Source organism: Camelus ferus, chromosome 10 (assembly GCF_009834535.1).
Source record: "Camelus ferus isolate YT-003-E chromosome 10, BCGSAC_Cfer_1.0, whole genome shotgun sequence".
Classification (NCBI taxonomy): Eukaryota; Metazoa; Chordata; class Mammalia; order Artiodactyla; family Camelidae; genus Camelus; species Camelus ferus.
The window spans coordinates 56,234,925-56,251,859 of NC_045705.1; the positions used below are offsets into that span (position 1 = coordinate 56,234,925).

A 16,935-nucleotide genomic window follows, 5' to 3' on the forward strand; every position below is an offset into this window, starting at 1 on the left:
TTTTTAGCCCTATTAGTGCAATCTTTCCTAACCCATTTCTGAAATGATGTCTGTAATGTACTAGCCTGACTTTCCTAGGCAGATGTCTTTACTTCAGCTTACCACTCAGAACTCAGTTTCCTCATTTCAGGTTTTTCATTACCAAGGGGATGTTGTGTAAGGCAGAACAGCCCCTTCTTTAGAAAGTTCCCCTAATGTGTCTTGATTCTAAAAAAGGAAAATAAATGCTTATGTCTGGCTGAGTGGACTCATCTTAATTAATACATTGTATAGCTCCTCCTGGCTTCTACTGTATCTGATGACATGCTGCTGCCTACCCATTCCAAACTCTCCATCTGGGGTTTCTTCCTTTAAATGCAGTCAGTGGGATGTGGACTTAGTACATATTTTTATCTAATATCTCAACAACAATATTAATAATAACAAAAAATTGTGTTACCAAGCTTTGATTAATGATATTTACATTCATTATAACATTTAGCCCTAGAAATTATTGCAATTATTTAGCAAAAGTGAAATTGAGTCAAAAAGAGGTTAAATAACTTGCCCAAAGTCTCAGAGCTAATAAGGGATAAGCCACCATCCTAAGCTGGTCTCTGTAGCTATATCTTCAACAGCATAAACAACGTTCCGCAAACTCTACCCATGCACTAACATACTAAAAATCTATTCCTGATCTAATTTTTTTTTTCCTTTTCAGCTAATTCAAGAGTTCCATGGCACCTCTGCTAGAATTTTCTACTTTACTATACCATTCTCTCACCCTGCTTTCAGTGACTGAATACCAAATGTTGAGACATACCAAATTGTAAGCACACAATTTCACTTTTAAAAATAGGTTTATTGTGATCTGGAAGTGTTCTGAATTTTGACTCAGCTGCCCTAAGTTCCATTCCTTTGGGGCTCATTCGATTGGTCTCAGAGGTGGATTTAGTGCTTTGAGTTCTTAGATCCTCCAGTGAAGCCACTGAAAGGCCAGATTGAATGATTTCTTCTGTGCCAGCATTAGGGCTTTTTAGATGAACATCTTTCTCCTTATGGGGACAGAAGAAAACAGTAAACTCCAAGTGGAATTTCCTGCCCAGATCCCCGCCCTTTCAGCAGGCACAGACCATAGAGTTGCTGGATTCTTTGGATATCGTCAACACCAAGGTGGAAGGTTCTAAGGTCCCGATACATGTATCTGGGGTACATTATGGAGTTCCAATTCCTGGAGTGCTGCAGGCCCAGAGAGTGACCTAGCTCATGAATGGCAACCAGGAACAGATTAAATCCTGAAAAGGAACAGACAAAAGGATAAAAATTATATATGCATAGGAAAGGCAGAAAGTCTGTAAAAAAAAAAAAAGGAAGAAAAAAGAGAACAGAAAAGGAAGAAAGAGCAAATGTAAGAGTGCAGGAAAAAAGCAAAGAGAGGTGGACAGAATCTAGGTGAGAAACAAAATGGCAAATTAAAATGAACAAACTGGAAGTGAACAGAAGTTGAGAGAATGATAAATGGAAACAAAGGGATAAGAGAGAGAACGCACAATATGATGATGTTTATCATAGAAGTATCTTTGTTCAGAAGTGATCCCACCTCCCCCCACTCATTAGAAGACCCAATTCCTCAGCTAAATCATCCCGCCTCACCCTGGCCACTCTGAATCCTGCCTTCTACCTTCTTCACAATATGCTAGGCCCAAATGGAGACCATCAATACCAACCCCCAAGCTCCCGGAGAGTTCTAGCACTCCCACCAGTTCAGGTCTTTACCTCTGTATGAAGTCGACCAGTGTTCTCCCTTGTCAAAGTGGATAGTTCCTGCAGCTCCAGAATTTGGTAAAAAGGCATGGCCTAAGACACCACCTGGCCCATCAAATGGACAACCATCTCCATGGGCTGTGAACGACAGAAACTATTGCCACAATAGGGTTTCGCAGGCAAGGGCAGGAATGGTCTTAGGTAAGCCTCAGTGCCTCAGTGCCTCATGCACGCTGCAACTGCTACTGCTGGAGAGGTGAGAGGGCTGAGGCACCATCTATGTAGAAAAATAGGATGGGGCCAAAAATCTAGCTACTCCCTATCTTCTGTGGCAAAAAAAAAAAGAAAGGAAAGGTGGAAGAGACTGAGTGAAGGTTGTATGTTAAACACAAAGATCTCTTCCCAAAATGGAGGAAAAGAGGGGAAGGGAACTTAGGCACTGCAGGCTTTCATAAATAGGTTTGATCAACTCAGTAGCATTTCAACAGATTTGAGAGCCACACAACTCTCTTTTGACAGGAGAATGTGCAATAGGCTTTCCCTCGCTTTATTCACACAACAGTGCATCCTCCAGTCCCCTACCTACTACCTCATTGTTCCAAAAATATCTTTCCTGGTATAGGTTTATTGATTTCCATTAGGGTTTTGCCTTCCTTTTTTCTCAGCAGCTAGATTAGACGGACTAGGTTTTTGTTTCAGAACTGAGACCATTTGCCTTTTACATGGGACACCATACCCTCCCTCCCATGTTATTTTCTAACCCAGCTCCCAGAAAGAAATCTTGATGTCTGCATCTTCACTCTCCACTTGCTGGAAGATCAAGGGGGTCACATTGCTCCAGATGGAAACTGCATCATGTATAATGTTTTTCACTGTGGATTGCTTTAGATCATTTGGGTAATTGATAATCCTGAAAGAAGAAATCTTTAAGTAGAATAGCTCAAAGGTATAGGAATAATCCAGCTCTAAAAAGGCATGACTCTGCTTTGGAGAAAATCACTTAATACTTTGGGGCCTTATTTTACTATCCGAAAAGAGAATAAACCCCAGACAAACTGAATCAAAAGCCCAGGAAATTAAACCTGCAAAATACAGATGTTTAAGAATTTTTACAAATTCTCCACATTGTTCTTATCTACACTAAGTCCTGAGAATGACAGCCCTATAGGGTAATTGTGAGGAAAAAAATCATGATGGACTCCATTGAAATGTATGGCATTTCATATAGTTTAGTATTGCTTTGTTTTGGCTATCCCCAATAGCCAAAATGCTTAGGATCCCCAGTAGAATAAGTAACATGGATGTGGAGCAAAAATACATCAAATTATATCCTAACACCCCCCTCCCCCTCCCTACCCCCACCACTTACACACAGGGGGATAAAAGTATGTTTAGTTAAGGGAAGAATGATAGGTTCACAGCCAAAGAATGGTAGTTAGGCTCCACTTCCAAAAGAGATGATCTGGGGAAGCTAGAATGAGAACTGAGAGAATTGCCTTTTCTGAGGAAGACTGGGGGCTTTGGAGAGACTGCCAGCGAAAGCAGAAGACAGTAGAGGTGCCTCCAGGAGGGACATTGCAGGCAGTCACCCCGCTCATCCCTCCAGGCCATAACCACAAGCACCTGTAGGTCAGAGTGTGCTTATTCCATTTAGAACTTGCTGCAGAGGCGGAGTCGTGATCAACATCAGTAACTCCACAGCGGGGCTGGTGTAGCACAGTCAGCGTTTGCTCCTCCCTCAGGTTTGCCTCGTTCAGATGGAACTGCGGCAGGAGCTGTATCTTTTCCCCCTGGGTAAGGAGTGATGGTTCTTTCTTGGTCAAGAAAAACTGATGGAAATAGTCCTGGGTGGAAGATTGGGAATGAGGAGTACTTAGAGACAGCAAGGACAGACTCACAGCATCAGTAGCCCAGGCATAGCCTCCTTTGAAGGCCTGGGAAGGATGGTGCTTTGTCTCTCTGGTCTTCTTAAATGTCTTATTCTCAGCTGAATGATGGCAACGATGCCCGATTCTCCTGTCACTCAGTAGGTAACATTAAACATGGGTGCTAAAATTAAAATGGCCTGGATAACCCATTAAAACTTCTCTGAAAATAAAGCATTAAATTTTCAGAACAGAGAGGCCCAAAGGCAAAAGTTGTCAGGGTAGGGAAAAACTACCCCCCTCCCCATCTTGAGTTCCTGTCGCTGGACTAATAATAAAATTAACACGAGACAGATTAACAGGCGAAAAAGAAATACATTCTAGTTCATGCACATGGGGTCTCATAGAAATGGGACTTAAGAAGTGGCCAAAGCAGGCAGCTTTTATACTTCTTAGACAAAGAAATGATATATTTGGGAGGAATTGACAGGACAAAGAAACTTAGGTTTGGGTGCCCAACTGGTGAAGAATCTAAACAGAGTTTGGGCTTGGGGTAGTAAAGTTAAAAAGTAACAGCGTTTGTTTATCTAGGACTCTTGGCCTGGATTCCTCTTTGGTGGTAAGGGTGTCCTTCTACCTCCAGATGCAGGGAGCGCACCTTTTATACGAGAGATTTATTTCCTGCTTTCAGGGAGACAGAAAGGAAGATCAGGGTGTCCCTCTTGGGTCGGCCATTTCTTAAGCAACTTTAATTCAAAATAATCATTGTGCCATTGAGGCACATTTTGGGGCAGTCCATTCTGGGCTCCAGAAAGGTCATGAAGGTATAGATGGGAATTGCTCAGGGAAAATGACCTCTGATCTTTCTCATCGATTAAAGTTTTCTCAGTCAGGACAGAATCTATGACTCCTAGGATATAGAATTTAGCTGCTTCTGTATACTCAGTCCATTTGCATTTACATATCAATTCCATTAAAATACTTCTAAAAATCTCATTCTTCACCTACTCCCTGTCCAACACTGACTTTCTTAACAATCCAGTGAACTAAACTTCAACCTCCAGGGCAGGGAGTGAAGGTGGGGAGGCACATTGTATTATAGTAACTCTTTCTACATCTTTATTTGAACTCTAGCTGGGCTGAAAGTACTTTAAGGGCATTGCTCATGTCTAATGAAATTTGGTCTATACTACAATTCTTATAAATCATACTTGATCTTTGATTGATATTTGAGATTGATTGATTTTTGAGTTTTGTATAAAATTGCATTCTTATTATACCTTTAGTCTATTGTGACCTTGGCTGGGCACTCAGAGGCACATGATTTACCAAATTTTTCTAGGTTAGATATTAGCAGGAAATTTTACCAGGTCCCTGAATGATCATAAAGCAGATGACTGAAACCAGTTATAAAGAGTTTTAGGTGTTTTGAATGCAGTTTCTTGAGGAATTTGAAAGTGTTTGGTAGACAGGTTTAAGAGATTTCTCAGTCAATAGGAAAAACACATCAGTCCATTTGAATCACTTCCCCAGATCCCTCACCACCTAGTAGGCTCAGAGATCCAGACCTCTGAGTGTACACTTTGCCATATGGAATAATAGAAGAGTGAGACATGAACATTTGCACTGAATTATTCATTAGGTACCATAAGCAAAATTTATTAAACTCTTACCTGGAAGAGTAATTTGTATAAGCACCATTCTTTTACCAGCCCCCACAAATGATTTCATTTATTTTAAAATCAGAAGAAAAGAAATGAACTTAGAGATTGAAGAGAATGATTTACTATGAAACAGTAAATATATTTGTCTTTATACCATGAAGCAATGTGTATACATATAACACACATCTGGGAGAAGAACCCACCATAGTCATAATGTGATAATGCGGTCCTGATTAACCCACCTACCTTAGCAAAGTCCAGTCCTTTAAGGTCTGTAGCAGGGGGCACTGGGAAGGCAAGGCACCATGGCAGGAAAATTGTAGCTTTGAAGATGTCAGGCTGCATGGCAAAGCTCATTTCTCCCCAGCCTGAATTCATGTACCAAGCATGGATCAGCAGGACTTTATAGCCGTGCCAGCAATGCCCAGTGACTCACACTGCCAGTTTCTCCTTTCTTTGCATTGGTTCTTGCCGTCACTGCCCATTCTGGGTTGAACGCAGAGCCAGCCTGCCAGAGTGATGCCAGCAGCCATGGGATTTATTTTCACCTCCATTTCACACCTGACAGCCCTCAGGACACATGGCCATAACCTTGGTTAAGGAAATACTGGAATATCTCAGATTATAGGGGATATTATTCTTTAAAAATAGAGGGGGGAAAAAAAAGAAACAGGAGACATAGGAACAATTTATTAAAGCTTTATCTGATATAATTTCTTTACTAGTCACCGACAAATATCTTGCTCCAGAAGCTAAAAAGAGAAGTTGAGGAAGGGAATAGCATCCCCTGTAGTGAAGACTCAGGTCATAATATGAAAAAAAATCCCACCTAGGAGAGAGAGGAACCCACAGAAAGAGAAAGTTGCTGTGTTTGAGAATGTTTGAGAAAATACATCATTGATAATAAATTGAGAGAGACACAGAGATAAGCATACACACCCATAAGGTTTGAGCTGATAACCTTTGAAATCACAGGTACGGGTCTGAATATCAGCTCTGCTACTTAAAAGCTGATTTGCCTTAGGCAAGTTATTTAACATTATAAAGCCTGACTCTGACTTGTTCTTGAAATTCTGGTGCAGAATTGTTAATAAGTGAAATCCCCATATGTTTACAGACTCATAAACTATACCATAGACTCACTGAGGACAGAAACTTCTTTGATTTGCATTGACAGCTGTAGTACATTCTTTGGAACCTAAAAGGAACCTCTTATTTATTAGATGAATGAAAGTGTTCAGTGAAAGCATCTCATGGCCACTAACGAGACTGGATGTAAGTTCTTTGTGTCTATTTTGCTAGTGGTAAATATGAGCATGTAACTCAGATCTCTTGATGTACAGCAGAAGATAATCATAATAACTTATTAAGTACATATGCTGTGCCAATAATGCACTGTCTCGCTTCATGAACACAACCATTTGTGAAGTAGAAGTTTTATTTTCATATTATTGTTCAAGAAAGGAGGCTTCACGTCATTTAACTGTCATTTAGATAGTCACAATGCTCAAAGTGATATGTAGACATTATAAACAAAAAGTATTCTACTCTGAAAGCAGCATTTTTAATCACTGGACTGGACTGCCAATTTCAAAGGGCTTGCTCCATCTCTCGTGATGCCACAAGCTGCCGTGATGCTGTTTCTGGCACTCCCAGTGTGCACCAGCAGTCTGGTTAGGCAGACTCAGGTGAGCAGTCACCTGTAAGACGGGCCCAGTGTTCAAGTAAATGAGTGCAGGATGCTGAGACCTAGGTAACCTACGAAAGTAAATAAGTGACTTATTAATGATTTAGCTACAGATAAGAAGTATGTATTTGAAGTATAGCAGTGTTTCTCAAAATGTAATGTGAGTACGAATCATCTGAAGATGTCGTTAAAAGTACAGATTTTGATTTAAAAGGTCTCAGATGGGCCTAATATTTTTAGTTTCTAACAAGCTCCTAAGCGATGCTAGTGCTGCTTGTCTGAAGATTATACTTTTTGAACAGTTATGATGTAGTGGCTGTTGAGAATATAGGGAGTGTAGAAGCTGTGAATTCAACCAGATAATTTTTAGAATGGATACTAGATTTTTATATTTTGTTTAAAAAATGAGGACCTTTGAGAAATAAGAACCCATGTCTCCTCCCACCCTCACCTATACTTTCACCCTCTTCATCATTCTCATAGCATCTGATGCCTGGGGATAGAAAAAAATCTGGCTTATGTCCAAAATCTTTCCCAGCAGAGTATAGATTGTTTGCCAGCTCCTTCTGGGTAAACTGTCTCAGTGGCAGAAGGAAAAATATTTTTGAAGCACAGAAATATATGACCTCTGTTTCCGTGATTGAGGTAGTAAGGTGGCATAGGGAGATTTGGGGGGACATTTTCCGGAGCTGAGAAATTATTGCCTTTGTCATGCCATCGATAACTCTGCTGGGAAAGGGTGACTCTATGTCTAATTCATCCTGAAATAGAAGAAATGTTTCCACAACTGAACCTGACTTGGTGCTTACACTGAGGAAAGAGTTACTGCTAGAGAGTTTAGGGGATAATCAGAGATTGGAACAAGGGGACTGGGCAGGCATCAAAGTTCCTTTGGTGGTACTGAGCAACACAGATGTTTAATTATCATCCCATTGAATTATTTAATTATGTAAGTGTACATTTTCTCTTCTAAAACTATCCTGCATTTACAATTTAATTTTTCTGTCCAGAGAATGCCATGCAATTTGTGATGCAAAGGTTATTATGATACAAAGCCTGCCTTAAATTAGTTTACCAGCTCATAGAATGACCTGTAAATTATACAATTGTGAGACAGTGACCAGCCTTGTAATAAATATATATACAAGTTAGACTCGAGACTAACTGGATGAGATGTTAACCTGCCTGGGTTGGGCAGAGGAAGTAAGTAAAGGAGATGAAGTACTCTGGGTTTTATATTTTAAAAGTTTGTAGGAATTCAGAAGAAAAAGAACCTTAGGTCATTACTTTTGGTTGGAGTATAGGTTTGTATTGAGCAAATCTCTTTCATGAAGATAAAAATTAAGAGAGATGTAAGAAACAGGCGAGGGTTTTAGAAGTCATATAGAATAAATTATAGTCTTTACATTTTATAAATGTGTATTTGTATTATCAGTGTTTATTCAAATAAATATAACAATAATTATAAAAATGATAACCATAATAATAAGGAGCGGCCAACTTTTACCAGTCATTAAGTGTCACACGCTATTTGCATGAATTGTTTCATTATTCCTCATTTTACAGACCAGGGAATTAAAACTCAGAAAGTTAAATAATTTTTCCAAAGTTGGGAAGCTTTAACTAGCAGAGTCTGCAATGTTTACCTACAATACACACACATACATACACACGGGACACACATACACACACACACACACACACACACATGCACACATATGTATTTTATAAAAATTGTACATGTGTAACCAAACATGGATCTGCCTACAGATCCAGAAGGAGCTCCACAACCTAGTTCCAACCTTGTTTGACCAATGTAAACAGAGGCATTTCTGTCTGCCCAGGGACCCAGCAAAAATCATGCTAGTTGACACCTCTGTTAACAAGCTTGATGACTCATAAGCAGCCTTTTGACTTGGCTTGACCACAGTCCTAGAGATAGTCCTATCTGTTCATAGACCTGGCAGAAGAAGGACTTTTCTTGCCAAAACCAGACTATAAAGACCAGAAAAGGTGACAGCTCCTTAAAATGCACAGACACCAATGCAAAGCTACAAGAATCATGAAGAATAAAGCAAATATGACACCAACAAATAAAACTAATAAAGCACCAGTAACTGACTCTATAGAAATGGAGCTCTGTGAACTGCTTGACAAAGAATTCAAAATAATAATTTTTTAAAAACTCAATAAACTGCAAGAAAACACAGACCACTAAACAAAATCAGAAAAATAATACAAGAACACAATGAGAAATTAAAGAAATAAAAACCATAAAAAAGAACCAAAGAGAAATCCTGTAGCTGAAGAATGCAATTCATGAGCTGAAAATTCAATAGAAAACTTCAATAGCAGACTTGATTAAACAAAAGAATCAGTGAGCTCAAAAAGAAATCATTTGAAATTATGCAGTTAGAGAAACAAAAAGGAAAAAAAAAAAGAATTAAAAAGATTAGGAAAGCCTACAGGGTTTACACAGCACCATCAAGAGAACCAATACATACATTATAAAAGTCCTAGAAAAAGAAACAGAGAAAGGGGCAGAAAGCTTATTTAAAGATATAATGACTGAAACTTCTCAAATCTAGGAATGTTATTGACATCCAGATACGAGTAAAGGAACACAAATAGGTTGAATACAAAGAGGTCTACACTGAGTCACATTATAACTAAATTATCAAAATAGAAAGATAAAGAGAAGATTTTAAATCAGCAAGAAAAAAAAGTGAATTGGCACATCCAAGACAGCCCCCAGAAGACTATAAGCAGATTTCTCACCTGTCAAGGAGAGAGTAGGATGATATAATCTAAGTATTAAGAAAATAAAATGCCAACCAAGAATGCTTTACCCCATAAATCTGTCCTTTAAGAATGAAGGAGCGATAAAGACTTTACCAGACAAATAAAAACTAAGGGAATTCGTCACCAATAGACCTGCCTTACAAGAAATGTTTTATGTTGTTCAGGTTGAAGAACTTTAAGTTGAAGAACAAGCTGTTCCAGTTAAAGTTCAAGTAGAAGAACTTCAAAGAGTTCTTCAAGTTAAAGGAAAAGACACTTAACAACATAAAAGTAAAAATCTCACTGATTTTGCCTAAGAAAATAAAAATGTCACTGTTAAATATACAAAGACAAATACAGAATATTATAAAACAGTAATGGTAGTGTATAAGTCACTTTTAACATTAATGTATAAACTTAAAAGTAGTAAAAAAAAAAAAAAGAAACAAAACTATAACCACTGAAATTTGTTAATGAAGAAAACAGTATAGAAAAAAGAAAATTTTGAAATCAGTTGCATAAAGTGTGCAGACATAAGGAGGTGTAGAATATTGAGATGAGGTTATAGTTAGTCATTAGCTTAAAATAGACTGCTGTAGATATAAAATGTTTGATGTAAACCCCATGGTGAACATGCACACATACACACACACACACAATGTATAGTAAATACACAAAAGATAAAAAACAAGAAAATGCTAAACACACAGAAAATATTTAACAAAATGGAAATAGTCATTCTTACCTTACTGTATAAATGAAGTTTGTAGTAATAAACACCTACTTAAAAATGAAGAGAACCTCAAATAAACAACCTAACTTTACAACTCAAGGAACTAAATAAAGAACAAACTGAGCCCAAAGTAATCAGGAAAAAGAAATTAAAAAGATGAGAGCAAAAATAAATAAGGTGGAGAGTAGAGAAGTACTATAAAAATTAAAACAATTTCTTTTGTGAAAAGATAAACAAAATTGATAAACCCTTAACTAGACTAAGTAAAAAGAGAGAAACCTAAAAGCAAGCAAATTAGAAGTGAAATAGATGTTACCACAGAAATAAAAAGATAATAAAAGAATGTTATGAAAAATTATATACCAACAAATTGAACAACCTCAAAATAATAAATTCCTTCATAGAATCTATGAAGACTGAGTAAAAAAGAAATAGAAAGTCATACAGACCTATAACAAATAAGATTGAAGGAGTAAAGAAAAATGCCAAACAAAGAAAAGCCCAGGACCAGATGGCTTTACAAGTGATTTCTGCTAAACATTTAAGAAAGATTTAAAGAATTTATATCAATTATTTTTAAATTCTTTGTAAAAGTGGAAGTTATATCCTGAATTAATTCTATGAGGCCAGCATCACTGTAATACCAAAGCTAGACAAAGACACCACAAGAAGAGAAAGATACAGTACAATATCCCTGATGAACATCATGATGTCAAAATCCTCAACAAATTCTAGCAAACTAAATACAACAGCACATTAAAAGAATCATACACCATGACCAAGTAAGACTCATCCCTGGGATGCAAGGATGGTTCAACATATACAAATTGATAAGTGTGATACTCTACCTCACAAAATGAAGGGTAAAAATCACATGATCATCTCAATAGATGTATAAAAAGCATTTAGTAAAATTCAGTACTTTTAGTAAAACTCAAAAAACTCTCAAAAATTAGATATAGAAGAAACTTATCTTAACTCAACAAAGGCACTTTAAGAAAAGCCCACAGCTTACATCTTACTCAGTGGTGGAAAGCTGAAAGCATTCCCTTTAAGATCTAGAACAAATCAAGGATGCCTCCTCTCATTTCTTCTTTTCAACATAGTATTGAAAGATCTAGTCAGAGCAATGAGGCAAGAAAAAGAAATAAAAGACGTCCAAATCAGAAAGGAAGTAAAACTATCTCCGTAGGTGATACGGTGATCTTATATGTAGAACACCCTAGACTCCACATGTGCACACGCATACACATACACACACACACACACACACACACACACACACACACACACACACACACACAAATGTTAGAATTAGAAAGCAAATTCAGTAAGGTCACAGGATACAAAAAGCATACAAATATAGTGACCTATTCAAAAAGGAAATTCAGAAAATGATTTCATTTACAATGGCATTCCTTCACACTTGCCTAGTTTTGATGGTGTAATGGACTTAATATGTGTTTATGTTTCCCTAAAATTCATATGTTGAAATTCTAACCCCCAATGTGATGATATTAGAATGTAGGGCCTTTGGAAGTTAATTGGGTAATAAAGATGGAGCCCTCATAAATGGGATTAACACTCTTATAGAAGAAACCTCCAAAGAATTCTCTAGTCCTCTTTCTGCCATATGATATAGCAAAAAGACTGCTGTCTTCATCAGATGCCCAGTCTACCAGCACCTTGATCTTGGACTTCTCAGTCTCCGGGATTGTGAGAAATAAGTATTTGTTGTTTAAGTTGCCCAGTCTATGGTATTTTTGTTCTAACAACCCAGATGGACTAGACAGATAGTAAATAGACAATTGCAGAAGCCACAGTTTGAGAAATGTATGGTGGCCAAAGATGAAGTGCTGGCTGATGCTGGCAAGAATCAAAAATGAACAGTAGAAAAAGAAATAATATATAACAGTTGTGACCTCATAACTGCTATTGTAAGGGGCTATAGATCATTCCACTAACCACCCTCTTGTTAGTTCCCAATTTTTTTTTTTAAAGCCATATGAATCCTTGGAGAAGCTGCTTCCAAAATGCCAAAATTACTGATGCTTGTGGATTCAAGCATGCAAGGAGTGCACTGTCTATACCATCCAGATCTCCTGTCCTGCCAGGCTTGAAGCACTCATTTCTCTACAGAGAGTGTTAACAAGTGATAGAGCTCATCTGAGTCCTTCTTGGGAACTGCTGTCTTCATATTGAAGCTGTTGCAGGAAAATGGGGCATGAGAGGATGGTCATGAACCAGGTCTCTGAGTCCTTGGAACACACCCTGCCAAGTGAGGGTTCTTGGCTTCAGGCAGGAAAGAATTCAAGAGGGAGCCATAGTAAAGTGAAAGCAAGTTTATTTAGAGAGATACACACTCCATAGACAGAGTGCAGGCCATCTCACTCAGAAGGGAGAGCAGCCAGGAAGTGTGGAGGTTGTTAGCTTGTATGGGCTGGGCAATTTCATGTGCTAATGGAGAGGAGGATTATTCCAGCTATGTTATGGGTGGGGATTTCCAGGAATTGGGCTCCCGCCCACTTTTTGGCCTTTTGGGGTCAGCCTGGGAACTGTGTGGCGCCTGTGGGTGTATCATTTAGCATGCTAATATACTAGGATGAGCGTATAATGAGGGTCAAGGTCTACCTCGAGTTGAATTTTTCGCCATCTTGGGCCTAGTCAAGTTTTAACCAATTTATGTCCTGTCCTCAGTTGCTGTGTCATTCTTTTAATGGTTGTACCCTGCCCCCTTCCCTCCTTTCTCAAAGCCACCTCACCCAAAATCCTGTCTCCTCTCTGTGGACAGATAACATCTAATGGCCAGTTAATGGGTAGTTTAAAAGGCCCATATTTTTCTTTAATTCAGGACAATTCTAAAAGGTCATCTCAGTTCCAGAGATCTCTGCAGGATTGAATGTGGCCTTTATTATAATTGAATGGAGTTTAATCTTAGCAATGTTCTCCTAGGGCTGTCTATCCCAACAATTAAATGGAGTTTAACTTCTCCCTCCACTAGTTCTATTGTATTCTTTCCCCCTAGATATTTAATCTCAGGGCACTCTCCAAATAAATTTCTGCACACAAATTTTCACCTCAGTGTTCCGTGCAAAAGGAACCCAACTTGTGACCAATGTTAACAAAGACAAATACAAGTGACACAAGAAAAAAAATTAATTGCAAGTCACATCATAATAAAAGGTTTTATAATATAGAAAGGACTCCCACAAACTAATAACTATTTTTTAAAAAGATGTACTTGACTAGCCTCTAAAAAGAAATTCAAATATAAAATGTGACAGCGGATCCAGACAGCCACAGCAGTTGCTCTGAAATTGCAGGTGAGGGAGCAATTAATTCTGCTTCATGGAATAGAGGGGCCTTCTGGGGTATTAACTGTAAATGGCTAGTTCATATGCATAATGGGAATTCAGTTGAACTGTCCTTGAATTAACTCATTTAAGGACTTGCCTTTGGGTTTTTTAGTCTTTCTTGGTACAGCTTCCTGAATTGTCATCCCCAGAGACCCTTATTATACTAAAACTGCAGCAGCAGAGAAGGACTAGATTCACACTGTCATGATCAGTCCTTGTGCCAAACAACTGGGACTGGGGTGCCTTCATCCTGAGTTCATCTCTTTTTCCACCCTGAAATGTAAATGAGGTGGCCAACCCCTTGATAAGTACTTGAGAACCCTCATGTTGTAATTATGGATTTTATCAGTCAAGAACATAAAGATGTGTATCTTATTCCTAAGAAGTTGTTATGCTTTTACTGTTTAATAACTGCTTCAATCTCTGGATATACTCAACACCTGAAACAGTATGGATAACACTACCATGCTGATTACATAAAGAATACGATAAACAATCTCATTTAATAATTCTCATATAAATAATGAACTTTATTCTAACTCCATCCTTTAAAGATATTCTGTATCTGTTACTTAAACTGCAATATTTATGTATTTGCAAACCAGAGAATTGGGTTGGGAAGGCTTTCTGAACTGAAAACAACATACTGGGAAAATCTCTGTACAGTATTATGCTTTGCTCTAGACTCTCTAAAAAATGTTGCCCTTTAAAGCAAATAAAATAGCTTTTCTAGGGTATATTATTATCTAAAGAAAGCCATAATTTTTTTTTTTTTTTGGTAGTTCAGGGCAAGTAGAGGTTGATAATGAAGAGTAAATAATGTGCTTTTTGAAAAATTTATTACTTCATTTTTCTTGATTGATCAGTGAACAGATAAGTTTTAATTCTATTAAGAGAACTGATATGAACACAGAGTTATTCATAGGATTTGGTATGGAAAGATTTATAACTCAGAGCTCAAAATGTTTAAATTGCTGAAAAGATTCAGAACTATTAAATAGATTACTATATGTCAAAAACAACACCAAGTTACAGGCAACCTATGACGTTTGGGATAAAGTTTGCTAGATAACCTCTGGGAGAAAATTGCAAGAGAATCAGTCTCCATTTAGCCAAGGAGGAACTGCTTGGAGTAGGGGTGGAGGCATTGACAAGGAAGGCTGATGTTAAAGACTGATCTGGTGAGTTTAACAGACAAGTCAGGCAGAAGAAGATCCCCAAGCAGCAAAGAAATATTCTCCTCAAACATCTCACTTAGCCCTGGAAGTCTGATGCCATCTGTCCTGGAGAGAGAGAGAGAGCCAATCTCTGTTTAACTGTATGATTACACAGATCAAACAAGCAAAACTCTTGCGCAGTCTCTGTTGGAATAAAACTTGTTTTTCTTTGAACATTTATCTCACTCCTTTCAGATTAGCGTCATAAGCAAGTTTTGGAAATTCTAAGACTAGACCTAACAGGTAGCCCTCCACTGATAGTTGTATGCCTTGGCACAACTGGATTAGTGTTTAGGCAGACATATCGCAATGGTATTAGTCACAGTATAAAGTTTATTCATTGCCTTTCTATCAATTTTTATGAGCCTCCCAAAGTATAAGATGAACAATATCCAAACAGCTGCCAGGTTTTTTTTTCCTTTTTTTTTTAATGCATGTAATTTATTATAAAATCCAGGACTTCCTAGGCATTTCTTTCTAATTGTCTGTCTTCTTGATATCTAATGTCTAAAGAAAATAAATGTCACTAAAATGTTGCAAACAACCTAGAAATAGAAGTATTTTAGACAGAGGAAAATAATTATAGCAAGATGGAGGTGGAATCCAGACCGGAAAATTCAGTTCAGGAAGCAGTTACAACAGTTCAGAAACAACTGAAAGTGGATTGCAGTCATTAGAGTTTGAGACTGCAGGAGGAGAAAAATTGCAGAAAATAAATGGTTAAGAATGTGAACATGAGCTTTAGGAATTCTCCACCATGGCCACATGATTATAGTAACACAGCAGTTGAAGATATAAGTAGATAAGAATAATAGTACTAAGAAATTGCCTAAATATTTCAGATCTGAGAGATATTATCAAACTCCCACGACAAGGATTGATGATAAAACCTGCAATTAGCTCTAGTATATTATTGAATAAATTGATACATTAATCCACTATTTTACAAACAGCACAAGATCAAATATTTTTTCAACAAAATTATTTTTTCCTGAACATAAGCTTTAACAATTTATATTTCTAAAATTGTATTTAAATTTTGATGGAGCATTTTATTCAATATGGTGTAGTGAGCTGAATCAGGTATGTCAATTTCCACTACACACCAAACATGTAACAACAACAGATACAATAAAAAATGATAAAAAATACATCACCATGCTTCTTAGGTCAAACAAATAGAAAATACATGATAGATAGACTTAGACAGACAGACAGACAGACAGACAGACAGACAGACAGATAATTATGAGATGCAGTGTAAAAACATATAACTGTGTGCTGAAATTGAATCCAGAAAAAATGACCAGGTATTTTTGAGAGGCAGAAAAGAAGATTTGAGAAAAGAAAACTAAAACCCATTTTTACATGAGAAGACATTGTTTGAAAATACATTACTTATCTCTGAATTTTATGTAAAGTCATTGAACTTTTAATGAAATTCTTAACAGTACAAAAATAATTGTATTTACACAAGAAAAACAAAACTTTCAAATTCTTCAATTGGAAAATAGCACTTGTATAATTGTCTAGTTGAACCATTGGCCCTTGTTTTGAAGTTGTGTCTTTTATAATCCATGTGTTGTTAAGTTTCAATTTTAATATCAATTTGTTTTCTTTTTCTCTCAGTTTTCATTTTTAGTTGAATATTGCTATCTACCTCTGTACCTATCTATTTTTCTCCATTTAGATTTGTACCTAAGAATTATGTGAACATCACTTGGATTCACAAGACCTCAATGATTGTAATAGGATAGAGTCAGTCATTTGAGTGAGTCTCTTTTCACCATTGCAGGAAGCCTCTCCTGAACGTCTCATGTTGATTTCCTTGTATACCTGGCATATCCACCTTCAACACCTCTGAAATTGGTGTCTCTGCCTTCTTCCTC

General features: G+C 37.4%; 1 protein-coding gene across 2 annotated transcripts; it reads right to left on the reverse strand.

The window, feature by feature from the left end:
• Window positions 1-868: 868 nt before the first annotated feature.
• Window positions 869-5,741, reverse strand: MMP26 (matrix metallopeptidase 26). Of its 2 annotated transcripts, XM_006183110.2 has the most exons (6): window positions 5,519-5,741; window positions 3,367-3,587; window positions 2,505-2,653; window positions 1,756-1,881; window positions 1,113-1,274; window positions 869-1,034 (listed from the first exon to the last, which is right to left on the reverse strand). In XM_006183110.2, exons 1-6 carry the CDS (start codon window positions 5,648-5,650, stop codon window positions 1,006-1,008), a joined length of 819 nt encoding a protein of 272 aa, XP_006183172.2. In that variant the 5' UTR covers window positions 5,651-5,741; the 3' UTR covers window positions 869-1,005. The 2 variants fall into 2 exon arrangements, with proteins under 2 accessions (XP_006183172.2, XP_032346357.1); XM_032490466.1 differs by having other exon boundaries at window positions 869-1,274.
• Window positions 5,742-16,935: the final 11,194 nt, after the last annotated feature.